Here is a 26,898-nt window from a genome sequence, read left to right on the forward strand (position 1 = left end):
CATGGTTGATTGGAATTTTTTTTTGTAGTCGAATGATATAAACAATAACAGCTAAGAAATGGTGTATCAATATTCTATTGTCGTATATGTAGCCTCTTTGGGACCGCGATCGTAAAGCCCATGGCCCAGAAATGTTGGCACTGATTGTCCATCATGCTGGAAGGTGCTTTGACGTTGTTCGCCAACATTTTCTTTGTCTTTTGGTCAACCGAGCGTAGCAGCGCCAGCAATGTTGGTCGATGTTAACACACGCTCTATTTCAACCAGGGGGGTGCGAAAAAAAATGCAGCCATCATGGAAGCTTTTGTCGGGGTATTATATTGTACACGGTTTCCCATAGCGCTCAGCGGTTTCCGTTGAATAGCTTTTTGTTCATGTCTTTCAGTTGGATAAGTTCGCTTGTCGAGCGCCTTTTGTGGTCAGGACACGGACTCAAGCTATTTCCGTATAAGGTGGATCGTCGCCTCCGATCAAGTATCGGCGTGGTGTTCGGAGTGCGGTCGGGAATGGTCGTAAATCCAGGATACATCTCGTGCTTCTGAGACACACGACAAAACAAAATGTTCGCGAATTCGCGGCGGTACTTTTCAGAAAAAATACCATAAAGAAGAGGGTTAATGGCTATATTTGATATTCCTATCCAAGGAAGAACTATGTCCACACGAAGAGGAATCTCTAAGTCCGGCGCATTCAGTTTCAAGAATTCGCGGATCTGTAACGGCAACCAGCACACCGCAAACACCACGACCACAGTTATCAACATGGCAGTGGCTTTCTTACTGGACGCATTCACTTTCTGCTGTGCAAGTAAATTCTCATTTCCAGGAAGCTTCCTTGACCATAACTTGATGGCGGTGGCGGCGTAAAGTGCTGCCACAGTTACTAGTGGCAATAGGTAAGTACATACCATGTAGGCCGATATAAACGCCTTAGGGTTGATCATTGGGTAGTCTGTCCAGTATTCATTACAGATGACGCCATTTGGTGTCTCTCGTACGCCAGTCACTATCATGACCGGGGCGCTGAACGCAACTGAAGCCAGCCAAATTCCTATGATGCTAATCTTCAGGACGGACCCTTTCATTGCTTTCTTCAGAGGACACAGGATGGCACAGCACCGATCTAGACTGATGAACACAAGCGTGAACACAGAAACGGCGATGGAGCCGGGCTGCGCGGACATGGCCGCCTTGCAGAGAAATCCCCCAACCCAACGACCGCCAAACCATTTCTCGTGGACAAAGAACCACTTTACAATGAACGGGATGTCGATAGTGAGGAGAAGGTCGCCCAGCGCCATGTTGAGGATGAGTACATTAGTGGACGTGCGCATGTGCTTGCGGGTACACACGATATGGATGACAAGGACGTTCCCGATCATGGAGAGGACAAATAATACGGACGCAAACACAGTGAGACCGATGGTCACATCAGATGGGAACTCCATAGCGCTACTGTTAGAGTTTGCAGAGGCGTTGCCTGGAGAGAGAAAAACCCTTTAACTTAGTTTTCAATAAGTGCGAGAGAGTCATTAGCTGCCTTCCACTATGTAATATCATTTTTGTGCCGCACTATTTTCAGGGACAAAATGTGATTTATCATACTTGCAACCATTAAAGGCCAAAAAGTTATTTCGCCTCAGGTGAAATTAAAAATTCAACAATGGACAAGATAAGATGTGTTTTCATCTGGCATGCATATGACCAAGATGTTGTTTAAATGCTGATTTCGTGAAAATTTCATGCCGTGACTTAATTTGAGGATAGTAGTAACCTACAAACAAGCATTTCTGTACCTTTTTCCATTAGGAGAGATCCTCAATTAAAACTCACAATCTGCAGTTTATAATGTGCTGGAACACTCTTTTGACAGGACATAGTTTCTAGTCTCCTAATTACATCATAGTATTTGAAAGACTTAATCAAAAGGGGGACCGCAGTAATATTAACAAGACGTGATAAAATATAATGGTTGTTTCAGAGCTTCATCTGTTTTTATCTCATCAACTTGAGCTCTCCCGCCGTGCGCAAGTTTAAAAACATCGCAATTAAATCGCATAATAAGAAAAAAAAATGTGATTCAAACAAGAAAACATTAGCTCTGTAAAAATAAAAAAAATATTTCAATCCGGCCTGAAGGGTTTGGTCTAGAGATGTGTAAAATATGATAATAATGGTGGGTTGGGTTGATTTTAAGGCGCGCTTGTAGGGGGAGACACGGGTAATTCTTACCTGAGCTTGGCGAGCCGAATGGTTCGGTCATGGCTTCACAACTTAATCGCTGTGCTTTCTTTTATGTGATCTTCTCAGGTAACTGAACCGCTGAGGATATAACAACAAATGTCCCAATGACGTCATTCACTTAAGAACTGTATTCATTACAGGCGTATTATTTTGAAAATGAACTTTTGGTGTTGATTTGGGTATTTGAAACCCAAATCAGGGAAGATGACTGAATCACATCAAGGTGTTGAACTTATCTACTATTGTACTGGGTTGTACAATGTCATAATCATCGATATTTATTACGTTAAAACGATTGGTGCGCGGTAGTTTATATGGTCTTAAGTATTTATAGCTTTTTTTACTTACTTTTTAACTGGAAATCACAGGGCTCGAAATTCTACGACTAAGATTGTACCAAGTAAACAGTGCAACGATGCAACAAGAGAAATATTTTCAGAAAACGTAAAAATTTACACTTTCAAGACTGACACTTCATAATAAAGCACTTACAATAAGTGAGAATAAATGCGGTTAAGAGTAATCTTAGAAAATAAAAACGTCATAAATAATTAAAAGCTCAAGAAAACTGCTCTTGAAATAAAACCACAACTTTGTGTGCTTAACCCACACATTGAACCCAATGTGGCAAAGCTTCGATAGAGATCAACTCATTTGAAAAAGGACAGATACAATCTTAAATACAATCATTGATGTGTACCGTTAGAGTTTTGAGATTTGGGGCAGATGAATCGATGTATTCTTTCTCTTGGTTTTCACATCAGAGTGACATATGTACTTGGAAACTTTGTTGCTTTGTTCAGGAAGTGATCCAAAACGTCAAAGTGCTGGATTTCCCCTTTTCGAAAACTACTTTGCATCAAATGTAAAACTAAACAAACTAGAGGAGAAATCGAGGAAGTCGCAAAGTCATAACCATACTTTTAATTAATGAGCTACCATCCTTTCGATGTGCGTTTGTTTGTTTGAATGGGGTGTTTTATAGGGTGACAACGATGGACATTAGAAAAACGTCGTACGTGTTTTTCTATTTTTGAAAGAGACAGTTTCCTTAAAAATAGCTCAATCTTCCTCAAGGTAAGAGGCGTAGTTTTATCTTCTTAGTTAACTTATGAAAGCACGTGTCGCAAACTCATCATTCGAGATAAAACCGCATTTTATCAGTAATTGAATTAATTATTTAACACAAAAATAATGTTATATTTCTCTTTTTTCACGTACGTTGGATGGAGTAATTTCCGCTAAGAATTTTTATCGCGCAATGTAGGCACACTTTTCTATAAAGATGGTTTAATTATTTATATTGGCGTCATCAAAAAGAAATGCGGTCTATTTCAATGACAAAAATACATCAAATCATGACGGAATCGTATTCGCAGCACGAGACATTAAGAAACAAGACAGCATGTAAAACCGTAGGGAAATGCAAATTACCGGTGTCAATCGTAAATAGAAGATCTAGTGCATATGTAACAGGGCCGTAGTAGGGGGTGGGGCACTGGGGACACATGCTCCCCCCCCCTAATATTTTCTTGTTATAATTAAATGACCAGTAGGGGCGTGGCTGTGCCACCACATATTTTCTTCATGTTTTGTTTCTGTATTGTGCTCCCACCAATATTCCGAGGCCTGCTACGGCACTGCGTTAACACACAGTGTCTGTCAGGTCTTTTTTAAAAGGAGACCGTCTGTGTACTTTCTCACTCACACGCGCAACTTTTGAGTGTTTTAAAAATAAACTCCTTGCTTAGCTCCCAGGAGTTTACTCGGTGTTTCGCGGAGAATTAATCCATGTTTCTTTATTTGGTAAACGAAACCAGGGCCGGGCTTTTAGAAAGCAGGTTAACGCTAACCCAAAGATAAATAAGGTTGTTATCCAATCAAATGTCTCGATAACCATATTTATCCGTAGATAAGCGCGAACCTGCTTAGTATGCTACAGTATGCCCAAATATAGACTTAAAGGCTGTAGTATGCCCAAATATAGACTTACAGGCTGTAGTATGCCCAAATATAGACTTAAAGGCTGTAGTATGCCCAAACATAGACTTACAGGCTGTAGTATGCCCAAATATAGACTTACAGGCTGTAGTAAGACACACTGGACCTGCTTCTTATAATAATCGTACTCTAAAAAGTGGTGAGATATTTCTTTCTACATTTAAAGAGCGTACACTACACTATAACAAATACAAGGGGACTTATACATGTTAACCACAAATAGACGTGATAGAACAATGGACACTTTATTAAAAAGAAAAAAGATAGTGTTTAAAATCCCGTTTCCTTTTAAAACAAAAATATATGAATATCCACAAAAACAAATGGAAAATGAATATCAGCAAGCTGATATTAAACTTAATATCAAAGTGTATAGTTTTTTTGCGCCATTCCATCTTGTTATATAAAATGAAAGTAATTCTATAGCTATATAAAATTGTGGTAGAGTCAATTGGTTCTACAACAGTAACACTATTAGTACTGAAAATCGTGAGTCTGATATATCACCTAGTTATAGTATACTACATATGCATAGTTTAAAAACATGCAGAAGTTAACTAATTAACGTGATGCACGGGCACGTAAGCACGTCAGACTGCGTCATATTGTACGTATACTTGTATCCAGACGTTGGCCTCGATTCGGAAATTAACCAACGTAGTCCTTTTCAAGAAGTAATTTGATAAATTTCCGACAATTTTTTTAAATGTTTCATACTAATATTTCAATGTTACATAGAAAAACTACGCACATGTCGTTATTCTTGCCATTTCGACTAGAATGTAACGACAATACAAAACAAAACCACATGAAACAAAAAAAAATTTCATATTCAATTTCCTTTTGCTTAGGTTTTGTGTCACTTGACGTCTAGACGCACGCGGAAGCTTTCTCTTCATTTTATATATTAATAACCTCTGGGTAACAGATTTGATGTATCCATGACAACACTTCCAAAAACCAATACTAAACAAACCTTCCGGAAATGCAAATTATACCACGTCTGTATGATGTCAATGTTTTGTGCGGTTTTTTTCTTTTACTTATTTGTTTCGTTCACTTGTTTTGTAACCGGAATCGAAAACATGCATTCTTCCAAAGTCGTTAACCTCCTCACTATATGGAGACATGTTACCATTTCGCTTATGTCCTGAGGAAACTAGCTTTATTGCGACGCGCTACAATGGCAAACAGTAATTAGCATGTGAGAATCACAGTAGTTGTGATCGACACAAACTTCATAACTGTAGTATTATGCAATAGTTAAGTAATGTATGTATGTTCCCTGTGTACATCCGGGACTTGGGAGATAGTCCGCAATCTTGGATTAAAAAACATTGTTTTTGATGTTCAACTGTGTGCTGGAGCTAATATATTTTAATATAACAATAACTAGAATACCCCGAAGTGCTATGATAAGCACTCAAGTATTTCTTTTTTTTGCCTCGGTGTAAGTTCTTGTCAATCTTTTCTCGTATCCTCATTGGATTACTCCACAAAACTGTCAAGGTGGCCACGGTAGCGCGCGTCGTACTTTATAAGAGCTTCGAGTCATTTTTACACAAGTACTTTGGAAATAAAAGGAATCAATATTGATTTCGTGAATAAGAGAGGGTTTTAGTAAAATACTTAAAAATCGCACAAGCTTACAATGGTGTAATACGACGAGACTTGTTTCAAGTGGTGAAGAAAATAAAAACGGAAGAGCATTCTCTGAGTATTTTGTAAAGCGGCATTTTTAATATCACTTTGATAGGATTGTGTAAGACAGTAAATAAATGCAGCCTTTTTACTGACTGGAGATAAACGTACTATACTTCATTATTAAGCCTCAGCCTCATCAAGACAGATTTGTTCGAGGTTAACGATTTCTATCTAATCAAGATAACATTATTCAACAGCAGACATTGTTTTGCTCTGGAAATAGTAAAGAAAGTGCTGAGCTAAAACAAAAGATTGGCACAGTAATTGTATGATTGAAAAAATTGATATAGATTGATAACATTTGATAACAATCAATAATCAAAATTTTAATTGAAAGAAATTTATATGTAATCTAATTGACACCAATTGACATGAAGTCAATATTAATTAATAGATAGGTAATTTATAACTGGAATGCGCCGAATTATTTGATAATATTTGATATCAAATGATAACAATTGATAACGGGAAAAATTTGAGTGACTATCAAATTCGTAAATTGATATCGATTATCATCAAATTTATCAATTGCCTTTCAGTAGCGGATCTATTGGGGGTTAGGGAGTTAAGACTTCCTCCCCCGTTGGGCTGCCTTTTTTGATTGTTTTCATTGTGTCTGTTTATTCCAAAATCGTCACGAAGGTAAAATTATTTTTTGGGTCAAACCCCCCCTTAGCAAAAAGTTAGATTCGCCCCTGCCTTTTGATTATCAATTTTTATCAATTAGTTACGTCGGGAACAAAAACTACAATAAGATATAAAGAAGTGCTGCATACAATATTTTATTATATACATACTGAGAAATACTCACTGAAAATATATTCATAAATTTTCGTTCGTTTACTGGTCTCAGCTAATCAGAGGCGCGAACGTTGTTTTTTCACCGTGTAGAAAAGTCATTCGCGGTTCTGATTGGACGAACGATATTTTATCGTACAAGCATTTTCAATTTAGTAATTCATTTATTTCATAGATTTTGAGATTTTAGAGATTAAAAAATCCACTACTTGTGTAAAATGAGCTACAGTCTTGTGCCTGACATTAGCGAGACAGATTCATTTCAATGTAAGTTTCTGTCTGTCTTCAACTGAACCGTCGAACAGCACAAACCTCGGAGCCTCTGCAGCCAAGTCTAATAAAATGTTATGTAATAAGCTTATTATAAACTTCTCAGTATGTATATAATAAACAAAATACAAAATAGAAAGTGCTTTGTACAGTTTTTATTCACTCGTTGTTTTGTATTAAAATACTCACTCGTTCGCTGCACTCACTCGTTCGTTTTTTTTATACTGCACAACTCGTGAATAAAAACCGTAAACACGCACTCTTCATGTAGTATTCTCTATATAAACGCATCTAGCAAATCAAAGCCACGTTTCTTTTTGTGAAAAAACGGGAGGATGTGTGCGAGCAAAAAGTTGGTAATTTCTTATTAAGGATTCCCTCTTAGCCAACCCCTGGTGCATGTCTTACATGACGTCATGAAGGAAGACGGTTTCGTATATTAAGCCCAGTGCAAACTGCACCAGCACCAGCCAGCATTGCTGGCGAATTTTCGCTTGACTGACTATAGGAAAAAGGAAATGTTAAAATGGGAAATGGACTTTCTGACTATTCCTTTGTCTTGTGGTCAGTCGAGCAAGAATCCGCCAGTAATGCTGGCTTGTGCTGGCGTAGTTTGCACAGGGCTTAATCCTCCGCCAGTCACATGGAGCAACCACAGGACTCGCATGATTATATGGAAACGTACTTGAAAGGCGATAGTGTTATGAGAAAGCACCGAATCACTCAATCGCGGCCCTTGTAACTTTTCCATGCGATTGCAGCGATTATTCGGAAACCAGCTTAAAAGTGCTTTCCCCGTATTTCCGTTAAGTGCTTCCTCTTGTATTGTAGTTTCAATAAAAATAGAACATAAATCTATTTTAAAAAAAATGTTTGAAAATGAAAGAGAAAATGTAATAAAGGAGAAAATTCGAAGGATTGGCATGTTTTTCGTATGTTAGCGCAGGAACGAATTGCGATAATTTGTGGTCGATACTCAAATTCGAAATGTTTGCCTATTGGTGTTCCGTGTGACTGATGTCAGTTGAATTGATAGAAAAATAAACACTAAAGAAGGCAAGGAAATAGCCCATTGAGTCGGGGCGCCTTTATTAGAATAACTCAGATAATTAAAAATGGAAAATTTACCGCTTTTTTATCAATTTTGCCTTTGCTAGGAAACCATTTTACGAAAAAAAAAAGAAAAGGGAATTAAATTCACATATATTGCGAATTTAGTTTAAAAAAGGCGAATAAAAGTCATTTAGAGCAGTGTAAATAAAATCAAGTCTCTACAAACGTGAATTAGAAATATAACCTGTTATTACAATCATCATTACGGCATTTAATTTCTAAGTAAATTAATGGTGTCAGCCCGTGGGATAAAGTTCTTATGAAAGTATATGACTATTTTGCTTAGTTGATCCAAAACAAGAAATGTTCAAGTGACAGTAATTGTAAATCTGATGTGACTGCGTGTCGTGTTTGAACTACTCGTTCAAGAAAAGATCAAAATTTTTTTAGTTTAGGGTAGCCGGTTTCTAAAGCAATATCGTCGAGCCTGTAAATATATTTTGAGAAGGGGGTAAAAGCTTTCTATATTGCCCGGCTTGCGTGAGTTTCCTTGAGTATTAAAGGATACATTAGGACCTAAAGTCTGTGTACTTCATGGTGTATATTAAATATTTAAACTAGAAATTAAAATATAGAATTGTAGCACTGTTTTGTGATATCTTTACCACTCAAGGTTATAAGAAAATCCTTATCGTCTCCGAACGAATATTCTACCTGAAAAGTCTACCTGAGAAGTAAACCCGTTTCGTCAAGTGAAAATCGCAACTCTTATCTTTAATAACATTTTTAATAGAGTACTGAAAAACTATGGATTATTAAAGATGAAAAGTTCTTTTAGAAAGCTCTGCATGCATTTAAACGAAAAGGGTGAGCTATGGTTAACTAAGTCGAAGGAGAAGTTTAGTGATAAGGGTAATAGAAGGTGCCCAGAAAGTAAAAACAAAGGTATTTAACAAACAAGTAAATCCTCGCCGTGATTCTGCTATTGTGAAAAACCGGAAAGCCTTAAAAGTGAGTACCCTTTATAAATGAAAACAAATGAAAAAAGAAAACTCTCACCTTTCGCTCAAAGTTAGCAAGTAGTGTAACGCTGTCTAACCGACGGTAAACGTATTGATGGAAGTGTTCCACTTTCCTTTTGCCGCTTGCAGAGCGCCGTGAGTTGTTCTTGATGTTATGAGGTGTTGAAGAGATTTCAACTCAATGTCTCACACCGTGTCCTGGCCAGCAACTTACCGAAGAGGTTATTGTTTACTTTGCCCCCAGTTGAAGCTCTGAGAAATCCGTTGCTTACATAATCAGTATACGGCGGTTATAAATTGATAGAGCTAACAACCGAAAAGTCTGTTAGGAGAGATACATTCTTTTCGAATTTGAGTAAAAGTAGGGCGACAAAAAGAATTTAGAAAATTGTTGATAACAAAAGATCTAAGGCCGCAAGGGGAAAGTCCTGATATAATTATAAAAGTTAATGCAAATGATCAATGGAAAGCAGCTGCGGTTATTATTCCTAATTCAGTTGCTTTAAATATTTTTTAGGGCACGGCAAGTAGTCAGAGCTCTTATGCAAAGCATTTTATGGTCTTTTTAAATAAAAAAAGACCTTGAAATTTATCATATTATACACTATTTGCGTCTTGGGAAGTTATTTTTCCATTAGCAGTTATTCGTAATTTTTTTACAGCGTGGAACCCAGGGGATGGTTATGCATATAAGCATAGGCAGTGTATTATGATAAACTCCCTACTATCGAATTATCTCCATCTGCACGGCACACGTTCACCGAAAGTCAAACAAAGAGTAACTTTAAGATCCTTAAAACGAGTCTTTATAAATATCTTTAATAAAGCACGGCTTATTTTGTTTATCTAGTAAAGTTTTGGGTGTACCTTTTGTTATCATTAAATCGCTTCGTTATAACGAGCTTTTGGTGAGTAGCAGTAGGATATAAACAACAACTCACAAAAACAGTCGGGGGTAAGCGGAAGCCACATGCGAATTTATACAACTCTACTTATCAACCACAGCTAAGCATAAGAAATTTAATTAGGTGTACTGAAACCTTTAATTTCCCGTGGTTTAAGTGCAAAAGGAAATTATTCAAATATCATTCTTTACACACTTATATGTCAAAAACAGTGACATCATGTTCCTAACTTTTTTCACATCATTGGAGCTTTTTGGGAATGAAAAGTTGAATTCTTGTAGTATTATAACAAATTTAATAATTTTGCTGGATTTGAAGAGGGTAATGTGGAAGAACCAAAACATAAATACTAAGCGCTAATTTATATATGCCGTTTCCCCGCTTGACACGTTCATTTGTTCACTTGTTCTGTTTCCTTTCTTCTGTGACATGTAACATGACATAGAAATCGAAAAGTAAATACAACGCTATAGCTAAAGATGGAAATTCAGTAAATGAGTTTGGTCATTATAAATCTCAGAACCTCATTAGTTTGCCGAGGTACTAATATATTTTTTAATTAAAAAGTGGACGGCAAAGTTTAAGTAAACCTGTTCAAGCCAGCGACAGCCCTCAAAGCTCGTTGAATTTTTTTTATTCGCAGAAAAAAAATAAATGAATATACCATCATTATTTTCCACAGTTCTGCTTTTTTTCTTATACATTTGTTATCTATCCTAAATCGCTATTCACATTTATTCATTGAAGGCCCCAGCTGGGTTAACACATCAACTTTGTCAATCAACTATACGTCAACTGTCAATCACGACCACGTCATTTGTCAGTCATCCATGGAGAATGAAGCTAAAATACCTGGTTCACTTGAAGCACCTGAAGCACCTTCGGACCCCAAAATGCAATATTGTCAATAAAAGAAAAATAACTCAATAACATTGCAATAAAATTAACGGCAGGGGAAAAACATCTATTTTTATGAAAGGAAGTTATCGCATTTCGGGTATAAAGAAGAACAAGAAAAGCGTTTTCTTCTTCAATTCTTCGGTCAGCCCGGTTAAAACTTAGTGAATTGATTATATCAGCAATGATAACCAATTGGTAGTTTTAGTGGCTACCAAGGGGTTATGAATCCCCTTGGGGATAATCTGTTAACCGATTAGTCGTGAACCGTTATTATAAAGGTCAACGTTGGCGAACGTTGTCGCGCACTCAATAACATGGTGTAGAAACAGCACCAATCCAATTGACTAGGCGATTTAGCAACTAATTTTAAAAATTGGCATCGAGTGACATAAATAGCTAAGGTTTTTATTTTTATTGATTTGTTACGACAGGAAATAGAGGAAACTTCTTTGGTTAGTGGTTGGCCAGGACACGCTGTTGATGTTGAAACTTCTTCAGTACCTCATCACATCACTCACGGCGGTCTGCAAGCGGCATTAGAAAAGTGGAACATTCATCACTATGTTTACCGTCGGTGATACAGCGTTACAATACCTGCCTAACTTAAAATGTTTAAGAAGAAGTACAGAGATGGAAAAACGAGTAACACAGAGCTCGCTTAAGGACAGCGATCAAGGTTGATGTAATGGCTTAAAATAGTTTATTTAGAATAACAAGTAAAAATATTTAAGAATTACAGCCTTCAAACTCTGCTAATAATCCTTTATTATAAAAAAGTTGAAATAATCATCAGGAATTTCTAAACAAAAAAAAAAACTACAACGTCATTTTACAAAATAAAAACTGTGTGTTAAGATTAACCATAATATAATTTATTGCTTTATACATCAGCTAAGAAATGGACTTGGATGTCAAGAACTTGTCATCAGGAGTTCAAATAGGTTGACATCTTCATTGTTCTCAGAACCACTTGACGACCGCTTCTCACAGAAGCGTGACACCACTCGCATGACGTCACACACTCTTGTGTTACGTTGTCGCAAAGACTGCTGAACCATAAAGAACTAGAGATCAAATAATAAGTTTATTTTAGCGTCTTTGCTGGAATCGAAGAATTGGACAAGGGAGGAGATGAGAAGGGGAGGGGGCAGGAAGGGGGCTGTCTCGATAACCTACCACCTAGACAGGGTACAGTCATATGTTCGAAATAGACTAAGGATCTGCGAACGGGCGCTAATTCTTATAAACGAAAAACTGGGTAAACATTTCTTTCTTGGATTTTCTGGTTGCATACAGCAAGAAACCCAAGCCATTGGGTATACATGAAGACATACGTCGTGCTCAGGCTTGACTAAGGGCTTATACGCGGAACAAAATAAGTTTCCTGAATACCTCGTGAAGTATACATGGTATGGAAATAAAGCTTGGCATAGTGGTAGATCGTGGTAACTTACAACAGTTGAAATTGTTGTTGCCATGGAAGCGCATTAAATCGCATTAATTTAAATTTTAATTAGCTAGAATCATTCAAGTAAAAATGGGGAACATTTAGGCAAAACAATTTGGAAATCTTAAGCCATATTTGTTTATTGACATTACACAGATATGAAATAGCCTTTGCACCTTTGCAAAGCAGCACATTTGCTGCTTCCATGGCAACAGACTGTGCAGATCATGTTTTTCTCCTATGGTTATTCACCATGCAAAATTTGGTTGTTGTAGGTTACCGCAGTCTTGTATTTTCGAAAAATCCTGGGATGTCCGCGTATAAGCCCGCAGTCAAGCCTTAATTTGCCTGAGTGGGGGGAGGGAACGATGCAATTACAAATATAGATATAAATTGCAAAGAGCTGAAAAGTAGGGAGAGCAGGGCCAGGGTCTGAAAGAGTTGGGACTCGATAAAATTAAGAGGGTGCGATTAAGAACCAATCTGGCGACGCCTCATAGTTCTAAAATGCTAAAACTACCCCCACATCCTCTATTTTCCGCCGCCTATAGAAAGTGAAATGGGGTGTTTCTCACCTTTGACATTTCCCCGTATCCATACGTGTGGTAAACGAGGACAGGGCAGCCGGCAACAGACGCCGCTAACCATTGAAGCACCGCCTTTAACTGCGGGTCCCCCCGGAACAATCCACATCCCCAATTACCAGTAGAGACGGGATATGGTGCAGGAGTACCTCCTGAAAGTCGTTCCATTGTGGAGACGAGCGAAGAGGCGGTCTGGATTGTTTGCTGAGACATGACGCCCGCGAACTCATGTAACATGGCGTGCGGTAGGTTATCAGGCTGTACACCGATACATACTACATCCCCACTTGCATTACTAACCCCTTCGACATTTACTCCATCACAAGCATCGATAACTATTCCCTCAGAAGCAACAACTTCTTGTTTATCAACAATTCTGTTTCTAGCTTTGTCTTCCAAGATCATTTCATCATCTTTGATGTAACTGGTATCATCACCTGTAGAACGTATCGGCCTATTATTCTCCTCAGACGCTTCATCACCTTTATCTCTTCGCTCTCTATTTTCATAATCCTCGTCCTCAAGTGACTGTGATATTTCTTTGCTTGCCTCCTTGAGGGCATCTTGCAAGATGGCCTTTGATATTAGCTCGGCGGTGTACGCTATCGCATCAGAATCATCCTCATATGATAGGGTGTAATTCTTATTCTCGAGACCACGTTCATTTACAGGTTGCGCCTGCTCGTCATGTTTTACCGGTACAGGCTGCGGCATCTCAACAGGCTTTACTGGTTCAGACTGAGCCTGCTCGACAGGTTTTACCGGTTCATGTTGGGCATGCTCAACTTGTTTAGTTTCGTAATCTATTTCATATTCCTGTTTAATTTGAGTTTGATTTAATTCTAACGATAGAACAGCTTCTTTAATTCCACAACTTATACAGTTTCCACTAATCTTTGCCGCGAAATCTTCAATTTCTTTTCCCAAATCTGTGAAACTAGAGTAAACTACTTCTTCGTCAGATAGTCGATCAAGGTCAAAGAAGTTGTCTTCGATTTCTTTCTCGATGTCTGAAGAATTCCAATCTCCATCAAGATCATTCCCATGATCGCTGTCACTCTCACTGTCGTGACTAACGTCCGCAGATACATCATTGTCACGCATGCTACCTTGTCTGTCATCTGTGGTGTCACGCATAGCTAGTAATGCATTGTTGCCCTCAGGAATTTGTTGAGTGCTTTGGCGCATCTTCAGAACATCGTTTTCAATCTCCGGATTAAGATTTAATACATTGTTATTGTCACAAGCCTCTTGGTCACGCAACACTTTTAGATTATCACGCAATACCTTCCGGCTGTCACGTAGCATGCGTTCTACTTTCATGTCCTCCTCGTTTAACTCAAAGTCATCTTCTAGGATGCTGTCACATTTCTCTTCGTATACAGCCTCGTCACGCATTCCATTTCCTGTGTAAACCTCATCAACTACAACCTCGTCACGCTCACTGTCGTGCACATCGCTCCTGTCACTTCCGGTGCTATCATTATCGCTTTCTGTCACCTCGTCATCATCGCTTTCGATTTTGTTCACTTCCCTCGTGTCGTGCAGTGAGACAGGGCTATTGAATAAGCCGAAAGCAGATTCCATCACAGACCTTGCCAAACATGAAGCGTAATCTTCGAACAGATTCAGTGCAAGCTCGGCTAGACTCGTTCGCCTCGCCTCCAACTCTTCCTCTGAACATGCGCACAAGTCGAGATAATCGGACTCCCTTGGAGAGTCCACTTGAGGAATACCACCTAAAGACTCTTTCCTCGACCAATCAGATTTCTCAACATCAATGACTGACGTAAGATCTTCGGTAAACTCGGATATCGTCTTGTAATTTAACTGCTTCGGTTGAACATCACTTGCGTCGTCGTAAACTTTCTGAGACAAGTACGACATGAATTTGTCCGCATTCTTGACGGGAGATCCAAGATCCCTTGGGCTTCTCCTAAATGTCTCCTTAGCAACCGATGCCGCCTCCAGTGGCGTGTTAGCAATTGTTGTTATGCTGTTTGCAAGTGATGACGTCAGAGACACACACGAGAGAAGAGACTTGGAGAGCGAGTCGGCAAAGCTTGTGCTGGACAGTGTAGATTGCGTAATTGAGCACGTGACTTGCAGGAAGAGGGGAGATTGGGTCCCACTCACGTTCTGGCTGCAAGGAGGGGTACTGGGCACAAGTGGTGACACAGATGCACTGCTTTGCTCGCCATGCTGCAGGCATTTTGGTAATAAGGCGGAGTTAGTTACGTGCTCCGTGTAAATACGTACTTTCTCCGGCGTTTGCTTAAACACTTCCTCTACTGATTTCTTTATTAAACTTGTGAGTAGTTTACCGCTGTCATCTGTATGTCGGTCGCCATTTAACGTCATGTCGTCCCAGACTCCTTGCAGGACGCGGTCAGCTATGAGTTGGCCAAGGTTGTGAATACCTGGTACTGTTGCCATAGCAACAGGCTCCTCCTGCGTAACTGTAATGTCAACGAATTCTGTGGACAAAACATAATCATCAATTAAATAACTCCAAGAGTGTATACATCATACTTCCCTGATTACTCTTAACTTGGTAATATGCATTTTTTATCTATGTTGTTTTAACTTTGTTGGCTGGGTAACATCAAGACTTACCGGTATCCCTTTTACGTGACATCCTGTTAAAACCGACTTCCGGTGAATGAAACCCCACCAATGCCTTGTTGAGCTCCCTAAGCACCATGCCCTGCTCGTACTGCTTGTCACGTGGCTGGTGCTTGAATGACGTGGCGTCTATGGCAACCACGGTCGTCTCTAGGTTTCCAAACATGTCTCGCTACAAAATTAACGTATCACAGGGTTATTAGTAACCTCCCCCGCAGGCATCGCTTTGCCCAGAAAGCAGCAGAAAAGAAACACAGGCGCTCGGGATTCCTGTGGCGATGCTACTAGAGCGCGGTTGTTTGTCTACCACAAGAAACCAGCGAGGGTCTTAGATTCAGTGTCGGTTTAGAGACACTGAATCTTAGAACGTTTAGAGACGCCTCTAAAAGGAGGCTAGGTTAGTAGCTGTTGGACATATTTTGACATTGATATTTTTTTAACTTTGGTAATTTAAGAATCTTAAAAAAACAAAGTTGATCCTCAATTTTCAACAATTATTCCTCGAGACCAAAAGGGCTATTGGCTCAGTGACCACGAAGGCGAGGGTATTATTGTTTCAGTCAAATCACACTAGTAGGCCTGCTCAGTGAAGAGATTAAGAGGAGAGGATGCAAGATGATAGGACATATTCTGCGATAAAACAAACAGAGCCACAATTGCGTAGGCTCTATCGTGGACGGCTGAAGGAAAAAGGAAGAGAGGAAGGCTTAAAACCACCTGGCTAGAAAAGTAGAAAGAGAAAGGAATATTGCGGGAGGGAAGGCATGGGATGGGGCAAGGCTGCTGCCAACAACATGACGGAAAAACCTGGAAAACGCGCAATTCCAGACTTAGAGAGAAAACACAATTTCTTACAATGGCTATAGGTTCCTTGTATTACGGACTGTATTTCAAAACACAAATGACGTGAGGCCGAAGTGCACATAACCAGATTTTGGCTTTTTAAGGTATTTTTTCCTTGATCATCATTTCCCTGTGTATCAGTTCAGGGACGAAAAGTTCAAATTTCAATGACACTTTACAAAAAGTCGCATCGATGTAAAAAAAAAAAAAATTCGCACTTGATAGTTTGTTTGCTATAAGTTTCTAAGTACTCAGAGAAATTATCCGCCTTATTCGATGTGAAATGGGCTTATTTGAAGCCCACGTCATGTTTTTCCGTTATGTCGCTGCCAACAGAACACACTGGAAGCATTTTGTGGATGACTTATGTAACACCAGTACAGTGTAACATCAATGTGTAACAGTGTAACACCAGTAGGTCAACTGTATAGCTAAAAAGTCTCCCAGATCGAATCTGGTCAGTCGCGATCGCCCCTCGGTGATCACTTAAGACCGCTAAAAGCAAATAGCTCGTTTATCAAACTCTACATATCTTAATCGTATGCATTTCAAAAATATTTGTAATATTTCGCGCAGTTGGTAGTAGTGTGCACCAGGCGCAAAGAAGATGACTAAACAATAAAAATGACCAAAACAGCGACTCTGTCTTACCTGGGCCAGGTCACGGACGTCCCCGTCGTAGCGGAATTCGTCTCCATAACCAGTATACGACGAGAACCTCTCTGTACCCTGTGACAATTTATTTTACAAAGAAAACATTTCATATAACAAATAGCACGTTTCAGTTTATCCTGGCATCTCATTCCGCCGCACCAAGGTCTGAGAAAACGGGTCCGTGATGGGATGTCGTTGCCTGAAGTCAAGGAAAATGGCTATCGTTCTCCATATTGATACCCTCCATTGTCTCAAGGAGCGCACTTTCCTACTCCCCCCACCCCGTGTCGATCTATATATCGGCGATCGTTATAATGGTAAGGCTCCACTAAACGTAGCCTCCTCGCAGGCGTCTTTGTGGCGTATTTTTAGCTTCTTTCTCGCATTTACAAGATTTGGGCTTCCTTTGGTGCCGGAATTGCTAAAGGAGTGGGGAGAAGAAAGAAGAGAAGAGAGACTTTCTTTTTCTTTCCTCTTTTCTGCCCCTCGCCTTCGATTCCTTCTCGTGCCTAGTCTTGCGCGTTTTCACCCCAAGACAGCCAACGCCCAGCAGCTAGTAGATATTTACCACAATATGAGTTGGAAGAGGCTCTACTAAAGGTCCCCCCCCCCCCCCCCCGTGTTCTGCCCATACCGACCTTTATAATAATCGCCTCATTATCCTCCATTGCCTCCATGAACAGCATGGATATCATCAACTCTGGACTCACGCAAAATCTAATCTCCTCCTGGGTGTTACCGCAGCCGAGTACGCCCCCTCCGATAAAACAGTTAGCGAAGTCAACCTGCAGGAAATGACAGAGGAAAAAATGGGATGAAATTTTCCAATTCTTAATATATAAGCTCAAGATTCCGCATACAAGGAGTTCCTCTTACCAAAAGCTAATATAAGGAACCGCTACGCAAAAATTCAACCTTACCGAAGATAACCAGACCTTATTTTGGGAAAACTTCCCTTTTTTTGCTCTGCCGCAGGAAATACATCGCATGTTCTGTATGATGCTTGTATGTTCTCATGGCAGGGAGGTTGGCAAATTGCAGCTTTATACTCTGGTGGTCGACTATAGAGCCGTTAGTTTCTTTTGCAGCCTTCCGCGTTTGTCAGTCTACAAAGCGCTTTCGCAACCGACAAACACAATTTGACTTCAGAAAGAGGGAAATGTGAAAAAAATATTTTGATAGGTTTTATCGTACAACCGAGAGGATTCGAGCGGATCTATTTCGTTTCACCCTAACATTGATCGAGTGCGAGTATACTAGATGGTGCGGGTGCCATATGTGCGGGCAGACATAAAGTATGTGAGCACCCTATGCCCCTCTCCTCTCATATTTTCTCAAGTAATGGTGAGAAATCAATCGCCTCCAAACCTGTAATAAGGATGTATGATGCTTGTATGTTCTCATGGCAGGGGGGTTGGCAAATTCCAGCTTTATACTCTGGTGGTCGACTATAGAGCCGTTAGTTTCTTTTGCAGCCTTCCGCGTTTGTCAGTCTACAAAGAGCTTTCGCAACCGACAAACACAATTTGACTTCAGAAAGAGGGAAATGTGAAAAAAATATTTTGATACGTTTTATCGTACAACCGAGAGGATTCGAGCGGATCTATTTCGTTTCACCTTAACATTGATCGAGTGCGAGTATACTAGATGGTGCGGGTGCCATATGTGCGGGCAGACATAAAGTATGTGAGCACCCTATGCCCCTCTCCTCTCATATTTTCTCAAGTAATGGTGAGAAATCAATCGCCTCCAAACCTGTAATAAGGGGCCGTCCGCGTCCTCTATTGGATGTCGCGTGTCGACTACGACAGGGCATAGTGGGACATCACATCGGCTCCAGTCGTCAAAACAAGGTAGCTCAGACTCACTTATTAACTAAAAAACACACGATTAGCTTGTTAGTGAATGGGAGAATACAAAAAAGTAGGGAAGTCATTTCTCTATTAAACAAACAATTTCAAATTGCAAGTTGCCGTCCGAAAATGCGCCCAAAAGTCACGAAACAACCCCGATGTCCTTTTGTTTCAAGTGTTACACAGCAGATAATGAACAATTATACCATTTCCATTGAGAGAGGTAGATATTTTTAAAGCCACCGAAATGGAAATGGTATAATTGTTTTAGTATATAAAACGAGCTTTAGAGCAATTTTCTTTTCGGAAACACTTGCAAATCGGCTGTTACACCCGCCATTTTGTTTGATTTCGAGGCGCAGGAAAATATCCACCTCCTAGTGTATATTGAATTTTATCCCGAGTTTCTCAACCAATCAAATCGCTTGTTCTTGCGAATTGAGAGGGTCCTGAGTTTTATATACTAACGGTAAATATGGGCAATTTTTTTATCTGCATGCTGTCATCTTTTTTTGCTCCCTTTTCTTTATATTTCTATTCCATTTTCCGCTGTTGTTTTGTTATATATAAAATTCGAAATTTCACATCGAAAATACCGAACAAGCCATTTTCGCGCCTTGGAAACGCCCGCTTGTAAACCGGAAATTGCACGCACATAGCAACCAAGTTGCATAACAAAGAGATACGTCCAAAAGAAAAAGTCAACAACAACGCCACGCCGTTTCAGAAAGTGTTCAGCGGCGTGGCGTTGTTGCCGATATTGTCTTTAAAGTATTATTTCATAATCAACTATCGACGCAGACCACAAGGTCCGAAGCACACCAGCAGATAGAGGCTGTCCGGTGGTTTTCTTTTTATCTATAAGATTGATGGACGTGTGATTATTTGAAGGGACAGCTTGTACGACTGGGGCAAATATATGGCAACAATGCGTTGTAGTGTATTGGCAATAGCACAAAATAATGCTCTTGATGATACCTGTCGTGTGAAGATTACATTGCCAGGAAGATCGAGGTTGACCTCAGCAAGACGCTCAAAGTAATGCAGGAAACACCGCAGTTTGGCAGCTTGTGTTTCTCGATGTCCCGGACTAAAATGACATTAACTCGTCATGTTTGGTTACAAGGAACGTTGGCAAATAAGAATATTGTTTAATTGACACGTATTTCACTAGCCAATCGTAGCGTGATAGATATGCTACATTCCAATGGCCAGAAATAGCGAACCGGAAGCCATTTTGATGTTATTTTCGAGCTCGCGCGCTTGCCAATCAACTGATTGTTTTTTCTGGTCTGTCATTGACTTATTTTCCGAACGGCGCGTTTGTTTATAAAATGGCGAAAAGACGGAAGGTTTGCTTTTACGCTACATTAAATCAGTTAACGAGCCTTGGTTCAAGTCCTATTGTCATATAAAGACAAGTTAAAGGGAAAGGAAAGCTCTGGGAAGTGGAAAGGCTGATCACTTCACGCCAAATTGCCAAAAATAAGGTAAGAACTAAGTTGTAATCAGGGAGAAGCGAGTTAACCTGCCGACTAGCTTTTCGTCGTTTTAGGGCACGTTGCTCTCGACGAGGTTTTAACGTTATCCGCCGTATTAGGGCCCCTTGCCTTCGGCTGGATTTGGTGGAAGTTTCATCCGTAAGGCGACCTATTTTCGCATAGTCTTTCAGTGCAACTAAGTTGATAATCAATTCTATTTGACAACCACGTGTAGTTAGAATACCTGGTGCTTTGGAGGGGTTTACTCGACGTACGATTCATTCATCTGATTGCATCCGGTATAAACGACGTTTAGGCATAAAATCAGCGCGTACATGTACATCTGTCAATTTGGTTATATTCAGAAAATTATAAAATGAAATTTGTCAGAGGGCAGAAAAAGTTCCTATTCTACGTCAGTTATTCAAAGCAAACAAACACTGGAATATCCTAGTTATAGCACAGGTAGCCCAGGCAATGGTTTCGAAGCTTGTCCGTAGCTTGGAATCGGCTGTTATTCTTAGAGGTAAAACGAGTGGATTGAAGTCGCGATTTTTTGTGAAACATTGCCAATAAAATTGCCTTAAAACTTAGAACATGCCTTGTTGTTGTCATATTTGTGTGTAATATACGATTTTGGGGGATTTTCGTAACGGAATATATGACTTATCTCCCCCTACTATAGTAGATTCTCTATGGTCAGCCAGTAAGCTTCTTAAAAGACTGTCAATCACCTGGAGCCTGTCCTGGTGTTGTTGTCATTTCACATTCATTGTTTAGCTTTTATCTGCACTTGCTGTTTCTTGCTAGATTCAGCATCAGAAATAGATGAAGTTATAGTGTTACTAGAGATTCAGAAATAGATGAAGTGAGAGTTTTGCTAGATTCAGCAGCAGAAATACATAAAGTTATAGTGTCACTAGAGATTCAGAAATAGATGAAGTGAGAGTGTTGCTAGATTCAGCAGCAGAAACTACATGTAGATGAAGTGAGATTGTTGCTAGATTCACCAGCAGAAATAATATATAAAGTTATAGTGTCATTAGAGATTCAGAAATAGATGAAGTTATAGTGTCATTAGAGATTCAGAAATAGATGAAGTGAGATTGTTGCTAGATAAAGCAGCAGAAATTACATGTAGATGAAGTGAGATTTTTGCTAGACTCAGCAGCAAAAATAGATGAAGTTACAGTGTTACTAGAGATTCAGAAATAGACAAGTGAGATTGTTGCTAGATTCAGCAGCAGAAATAGAAGAAGTTATGCTAGATTCAGAAATAGATGAAGCAAGAGTGTTACTAGATAAAGCAGCAGAAATTACATGTGGATGAAGTGAGATTTTTGCTAGACTCAGCAGCAAAAATAGATGAAGTTACAGTGTTACTAGAGATTCAGAAATAGACAAGTGAGATTGTTGCTAGATTCAGCAGCAGAAATAGAAGATGTTATGCTAGATTCAGAAATAGATGAAGCGAGAGTGTTACTAGATTCAGCAGAACTTGACACGAGAATGCCGGATGGTGTAGATGGATTAGATGGTGCACATTCAGCTGTTGTAGTGATGCTTGTAAAAGTCTCGGCTGTCTCTATGAGGAAAGCATCCCCAGGAACATTTCCGTTGAACCTAATCTTACAAGTAGTTTCGCACTGGATTGTTCTTCTCCACTCGGCAAGAAGTCCGATATTAATCTTGGGCCAGAACACAACTTTGTTTGCGTTTTGCAATTGATCCCTAACGTAACTTTAGCTTAAGAGTTTTGTGATTCTGTCAGAACAACCATAGATGGCTTAGAGTCTGACATTTTACCTTTGATCTCCTATGACATCTTGTTTTCATAGGACTCGATTAAAGCAAAACAAAACAAAAAGTGACTCGCGCTAAAACAACTTGACAAACTTGTTGCTATGATTGCTATGGTATTGGATGGGTCCTCATTACTAGGCTCTCTCGTGTTTGCGTTTTGCAATTGATCCCTAACGTAACTTTAGCTTAAGAGTTTTGTGATTCTGTCAGAACAACCATAGATGGCTTAGAGTCTGACATTTTACCTTTGATCTCCTATGACATCTTGTTTTCATAGGACTCGATTAAAGCAAAACAAAACAAAAAGTGACTCGCGCTAAAACAACTTGACAAACTTGTTGCTATGATTGCTATGGTATTGGATGGTTCCTCATTACTAGGCTCTCTCGTGTTTGCGTTTTGCAATTGATCCCTAACGTAACTTTAGCTTAAGAGTTTTGTGATTCTGTCAGAACAACCATAGATGGCTTAGAGTCTGACATTTTACCTTTGATCTCCTATGACATCTTGTTTTCATAGGACTCGATTAAAGCAAAACAAAACAAAAAGTGACTCGCGCGAAAACAACTTGACAAACTTGTTGCTATGATTGCTATGGTATTGGATGGTTCCTCATTACTAGGCTCTCTCGGCATGGAATGACAACGCCTAGTACATTTTCAGCAAATATGGCGGCGATCAGCACTCAAGGAGTCGAACAAAACACCGTTTTCTCGTGTACTCGCGCGATATTAGAGAAGTATTTGATACAAGAACACACGTGCGACATTCGCGACGCAATCATTGATAAAATCGCTATCATTTTAGTGGCAAAACCGAAGCGAAATCTTTGAAATAACGTTTTAAAAAAGGATATGTCACTGTTTCATTGTTCGGGATTCGAAATCAAGGCCGTGCAATTGTTGCTTCACAATCAATGATGCGGAAACCGAGGCAGCAATGCTAGAACTTCTGCAAATTGCCGCCATCACCCAGTGGATTACACGAGTTCCACAACCCGAATTGTTTTTTTTTTTAATCGAAATTAACTATGTTAGCCAAACAAACATTCTATACTTGCTCAGTAATCCAACCAAAGGCCGTGCAATGTGCGAATTTTATCATTTCTTTAAATATCAAGGTATGTAATTCTGGAGTCGAATACTTTACATTGATTCTTATCCTGCGAAAAACGCTGTTTTTTTTTTCAAAGTCTCGCGCGCTACTGCGCATGTCAGTTCGGTATTTCTGGCCACAGGGTGAGGGAGGAGCATTTACTTTTCCCTTGTGCCATCTTCTAGCTATATGCTTGCTTCTAGCTATATGCACCTGTGGCGTGCAAAAAAGAAATCCCGAAACTGAAATTCTTTAATTTACCCTTGGTACCAGGGGCTCCAAGCTTCACGCATCACTCGGCAATTATTTGGTACAGTGAAGCTTGGAGGCCCTGGTACCCAGGGTAACTAGATTTCTATAAATAAATTTTAGAAGTCATATATACCGGTGAAAGTAGGAGAAAAAGTTGGCAAAGTTGAGGGTTCTTGTACTTGACTCCTCTGGAGTAGGAGGAAGAGAACACAAAAATCCCGATGCCAGGACTGCAGAGATGAAGTTCCTGTTCAGAGGGACGGAAGACTCTGTAAAGTAGCAAATGATGGTATAAAAATATTATGAATATCGCCAGAATTCTCGAACATAGACTAAATCTGCTATATGTTTTGATTCTACTGTATGCAGTACAGGTAATAAGCATGGCTCTGCAAAAAAGGCTGTATTTGTGTCTTGAAAAAAATCAATCGTTTTGCCGCGACTAAATTCAAATATAACAAGAATCGAACAGAAATATGCCGCGAAAATTAGTAGTGTTTTAGTAAATACTTATTAATCTTTAATTGAATTCCTTGATGGCTCGTTACTAACGTGATGATGTAAACAATAAAGTCATTCATTGACAAGTTGACAATAATTAGATCAGTTATCGAGGATTTTTAATTGGCTTACATATACGTACTGTGAGCGACAAATAGTTTTCTGCGTGCGGCAAATTAACCAGGCCAAACACAGATCTCTCGAGCGTTAAATATTTTCATATCCACAGCAAAACTCTGTTTTGTAAATAACATGTAAGGCTATTTACATTAAACTAAACAAGCGATAAAAAAGATCAATTCATATCAAACAATTACTTGATATGCGAAGGAATGTATTTAGCGGTGAAATCCAGTAGAAGTATTCCGTTGTTTAGCGGCATAATTACCACAGCTACTTAAAAAATCTGCGGCTGTAAAATGGTCCAATTGAACGTTAAACGGTGATTACACACGTGATATTGTACACAAAACCACAATGCATACTCACCGGTCTGTCGACAAACAAACTCGAGTCCTTCGCTTTGACTATACTCCGTCAATTTCGACGCCAGACTTATAATCACCGGTAACAAAACATTAACAAATCCCTGTTTTTCCTCTGGCGAGGCGATTTCCTCGAGGAATATCTGCAAGCCTGTAAAGGGCCAATTCTCCACGCTTACGCCAACTTCCTGTGGTTTCCTTCCTTCTATTTTATTCCCGCTGGTTTTATGAATCTTGCGTAGTGTTGAGATGATTTCTTGGGAGGTTGTAGCGTTTCTCAGGGCGCAGAACAGCTCTTTGATCTTCGCCTGTTGCTCTTTGTCTTCTAAAGTGAGCCGTACCGTGCTCACTGCTATGTCTTCCATCTTGAGCTCCTTTCGAGAGCTCCTATCTTAAACAGAAGCGATCATATAATACTCCTTGCCGTCTCGGGCATCATGATCAAGATAACTAATGGCAGGGCATAAAGTTTGCGTCTTATATGCGCGCTCACCCGAGGAAAGAACTCGATACAGCACAGTGTGCGATCATGCGGAAATGTGTAATTCAATCTGGCACGCTCTCATTATATAGATCGCGGGAAGGTCACACAAGTAGTTTAGAAATTTCAATTTAGAAATTCGCTGCTGTTTTGGAAGAACTGTAGACTTCAGACCTTAATTTCAAATGATTGGTACGCTCAATAACTTGCTAGGTTTTTAAACGCCTTTCCTTTTTCTTTTCCCCTTTCACAGGAATCCCGAATCTCCTGAGAGCTAGCAGGCTATCGCGCGAAAAGCTGGAAACAGACACAGGGATCCCACTACCACAGGAGTGCAAAATCATATAGCAGTTTTCCTGATGAACAGGTTCATCATCGAGCACATCTCTTTTCTGGCTATATTCATGACCAATTGTTATTAGGATGTGAGGATCCACTAACGTGAGACCTCCCTAAAGGATAGCAGGAGCGGACAAATTATAAGTACCCACTTATGCCTAGTGCACACTAATGACATAACGACATAACAAAACAGGAGCGCGCACTCTTTAAGCCCGACATAACGACATGGACATAATGACATAAAAGAAAAAAACATGTTTTTTCTCTTATGTCGTTATGTCCATGTGGTTATGTTGGGCCATTCACACTTGAACATTTGAACATAAGGGTGCACGCGCCTATGTCATTATATTGTTATGTCCTTAGTGTGCATCAGGCATTACACGCACGCGCACTATAAAAGGGAGCTCCCTAGCAAAGCTCCGAAAAATCTGTCAATCAAATCAGTCGAGTCAAGACTTCAAAGCGTGCGGACGTGTTTCACGGAGCTCCCGACAAACCAGAAAATGAGTCGAGCTACAGTGCAAGTAAGTAAAAATTTGGTATTTTGTTATCAGAAACGTTTTAAAATGCAACGGTATCTGTAGCATAAAAGGTACAATGTTTTACAGCAGAAAATACACATCTCCATTGTAAATAGAATAAATTTTCTCCCCGTTTTACGTGAGTGCTAAAGTTTTCCCGTTCGGACTAAGGCATGTTTGTGACTTTATTTCATCATTAAATCCTGAAAATTGTTGAAAAGAGAGAAACCGGTAGGTCCTTCTCTCTCTTTTTAAAAAAATCCCTTACGGGTTTTAGATACCGACGACGTAAATGTAAACAAACGAGCGCACAACTTCATTTGTGTCGCTCGTATTTCGCTTCTAAAGTCCAAGGAGAAGTTTTTTGGCACTTGAGTTGTACATTTGCCAATGACTTATCCGCTTATGAAGTGCTTTTCTCAATCTTTACCCAAGTTGCATTGATTCTTTGCTATAGTATTCATAATAACCATTCCGCTTCTCAGTGAAAAAATGGCATAAAATCTTCTAAAAATAGAATAAGCTAATGCCTGTAAAAAACATTGATTGTTGCACTTAGATCATGTGTTGTAAATAAAGCGAATATAATAATTGCTTTTCTTCCTTTTTGTCACTTTACCTTTGACCTATTTACATTTCAATCACAGACCTATCCAAGTGCACAAAGTTTGAAGCCAAAGTTCCAATGGATCTTTTACTACTACCAGCTCTCCACTACCAGTACAATGTTAATATTTGTTTATTGTGAATACCTGGATTAGGCTTGATCAAGTGTGCTTTACATGCACAGACTGATCTATGCAGTTTACAATATCATTAAGGGAGTAAGTATGTAAGCACTGTACCTGAAGATTTTCCCAAAATATAAAGTGTAATTTAGTGTAAAATAAAGCATGAAAACATTAATAAAAACTACTTGTTGTTTGAGTTGATTAGGCAGCATGCCTATAGTCATCCTCACATTGTATCATATATGAGCCAACACTGATGACAGTGCATTACAAAATATGTCTTAGTCATCAATTGGTATTC

General features: G+C 39.4%; 2 protein-coding genes and 1 long non-coding RNA gene across 5 annotated transcripts; 1 reads left to right on the plus strand and 2 right to left on the minus strand.

Annotated features, from left to right (window-relative positions):
* LOC5518152 (prolactin-releasing peptide receptor) lies at positions 1–9,494 on the minus strand. The gene is made up of 3 exons (XM_001638123.3): positions 9,129–9,494; positions 2,232–2,321; positions 1–1,479 (listed from the first exon to the last, which is right to left on the minus strand). The coding sequence occupies exons 2-3, from the start codon at positions 2,260–2,262 to the stop codon at positions 344–346; spliced, it is 1,167 nt and encodes a 388-aa protein (XP_001638173.2). The 5' UTR covers positions 2,263–2,321; positions 9,129–9,494; the 3' UTR covers positions 1–343.
* Positions 2,868–11,834, plus strand: LOC116601907. Of its 2 annotated transcripts, none has more exons than XR_004290200.2 (2): positions 2,868–3,320; positions 11,328–11,834. It is a non-coding gene; the product is annotated as an uncharacterized LOC116601907 (long non-coding RNA). The 2 variants fall into 2 exon arrangements; XR_004290199.2 differs by lacking the exon at positions 2,868–3,320 and adding an exon at positions 9,518–10,046 and having other exon boundaries at positions 11,328–11,647.
* On the minus strand, positions 11,580–25,197 carry LOC5518205. 2 transcript variants are annotated; one of them, XM_032362775.2, is made up of 9 exons: positions 24,524–25,197; positions 23,667–23,802; positions 19,881–19,992; positions 18,805–18,924; positions 17,688–17,834; positions 17,047–17,124; positions 15,544–15,724; positions 12,919–15,404; positions 11,580–11,960 (listed from the first exon to the last, which is right to left on the minus strand). In XM_032362775.2, the coding sequence occupies exons 1-9, from the start codon at positions 24,882–24,884 to the stop codon at positions 11,808–11,810; spliced, it is 3,774 nt and encodes a 1,257-aa protein (XP_032218666.1). In that variant the 5' UTR covers positions 24,885–25,197; the 3' UTR covers positions 11,580–11,807. The 2 variants fall into 2 exon arrangements, with proteins under 2 accessions (XP_032218666.1, XP_048589027.1); XM_048733070.1 differs by lacking the exons at positions 23,667–23,802; positions 24,524–25,197 and adding an exon at positions 20,628–20,854.
* Positions 25,198–26,898: the final 1,701 nt, after the last annotated feature.

This window comes from Nematostella vectensis, chromosome 9, assembly GCF_932526225.1.
Source record: "Nematostella vectensis chromosome 9, jaNemVect1.1, whole genome shotgun sequence".
Classification (NCBI taxonomy): domain Eukaryota; kingdom Metazoa; phylum Cnidaria; class Anthozoa; order Actiniaria; family Edwardsiidae; genus Nematostella; species Nematostella vectensis.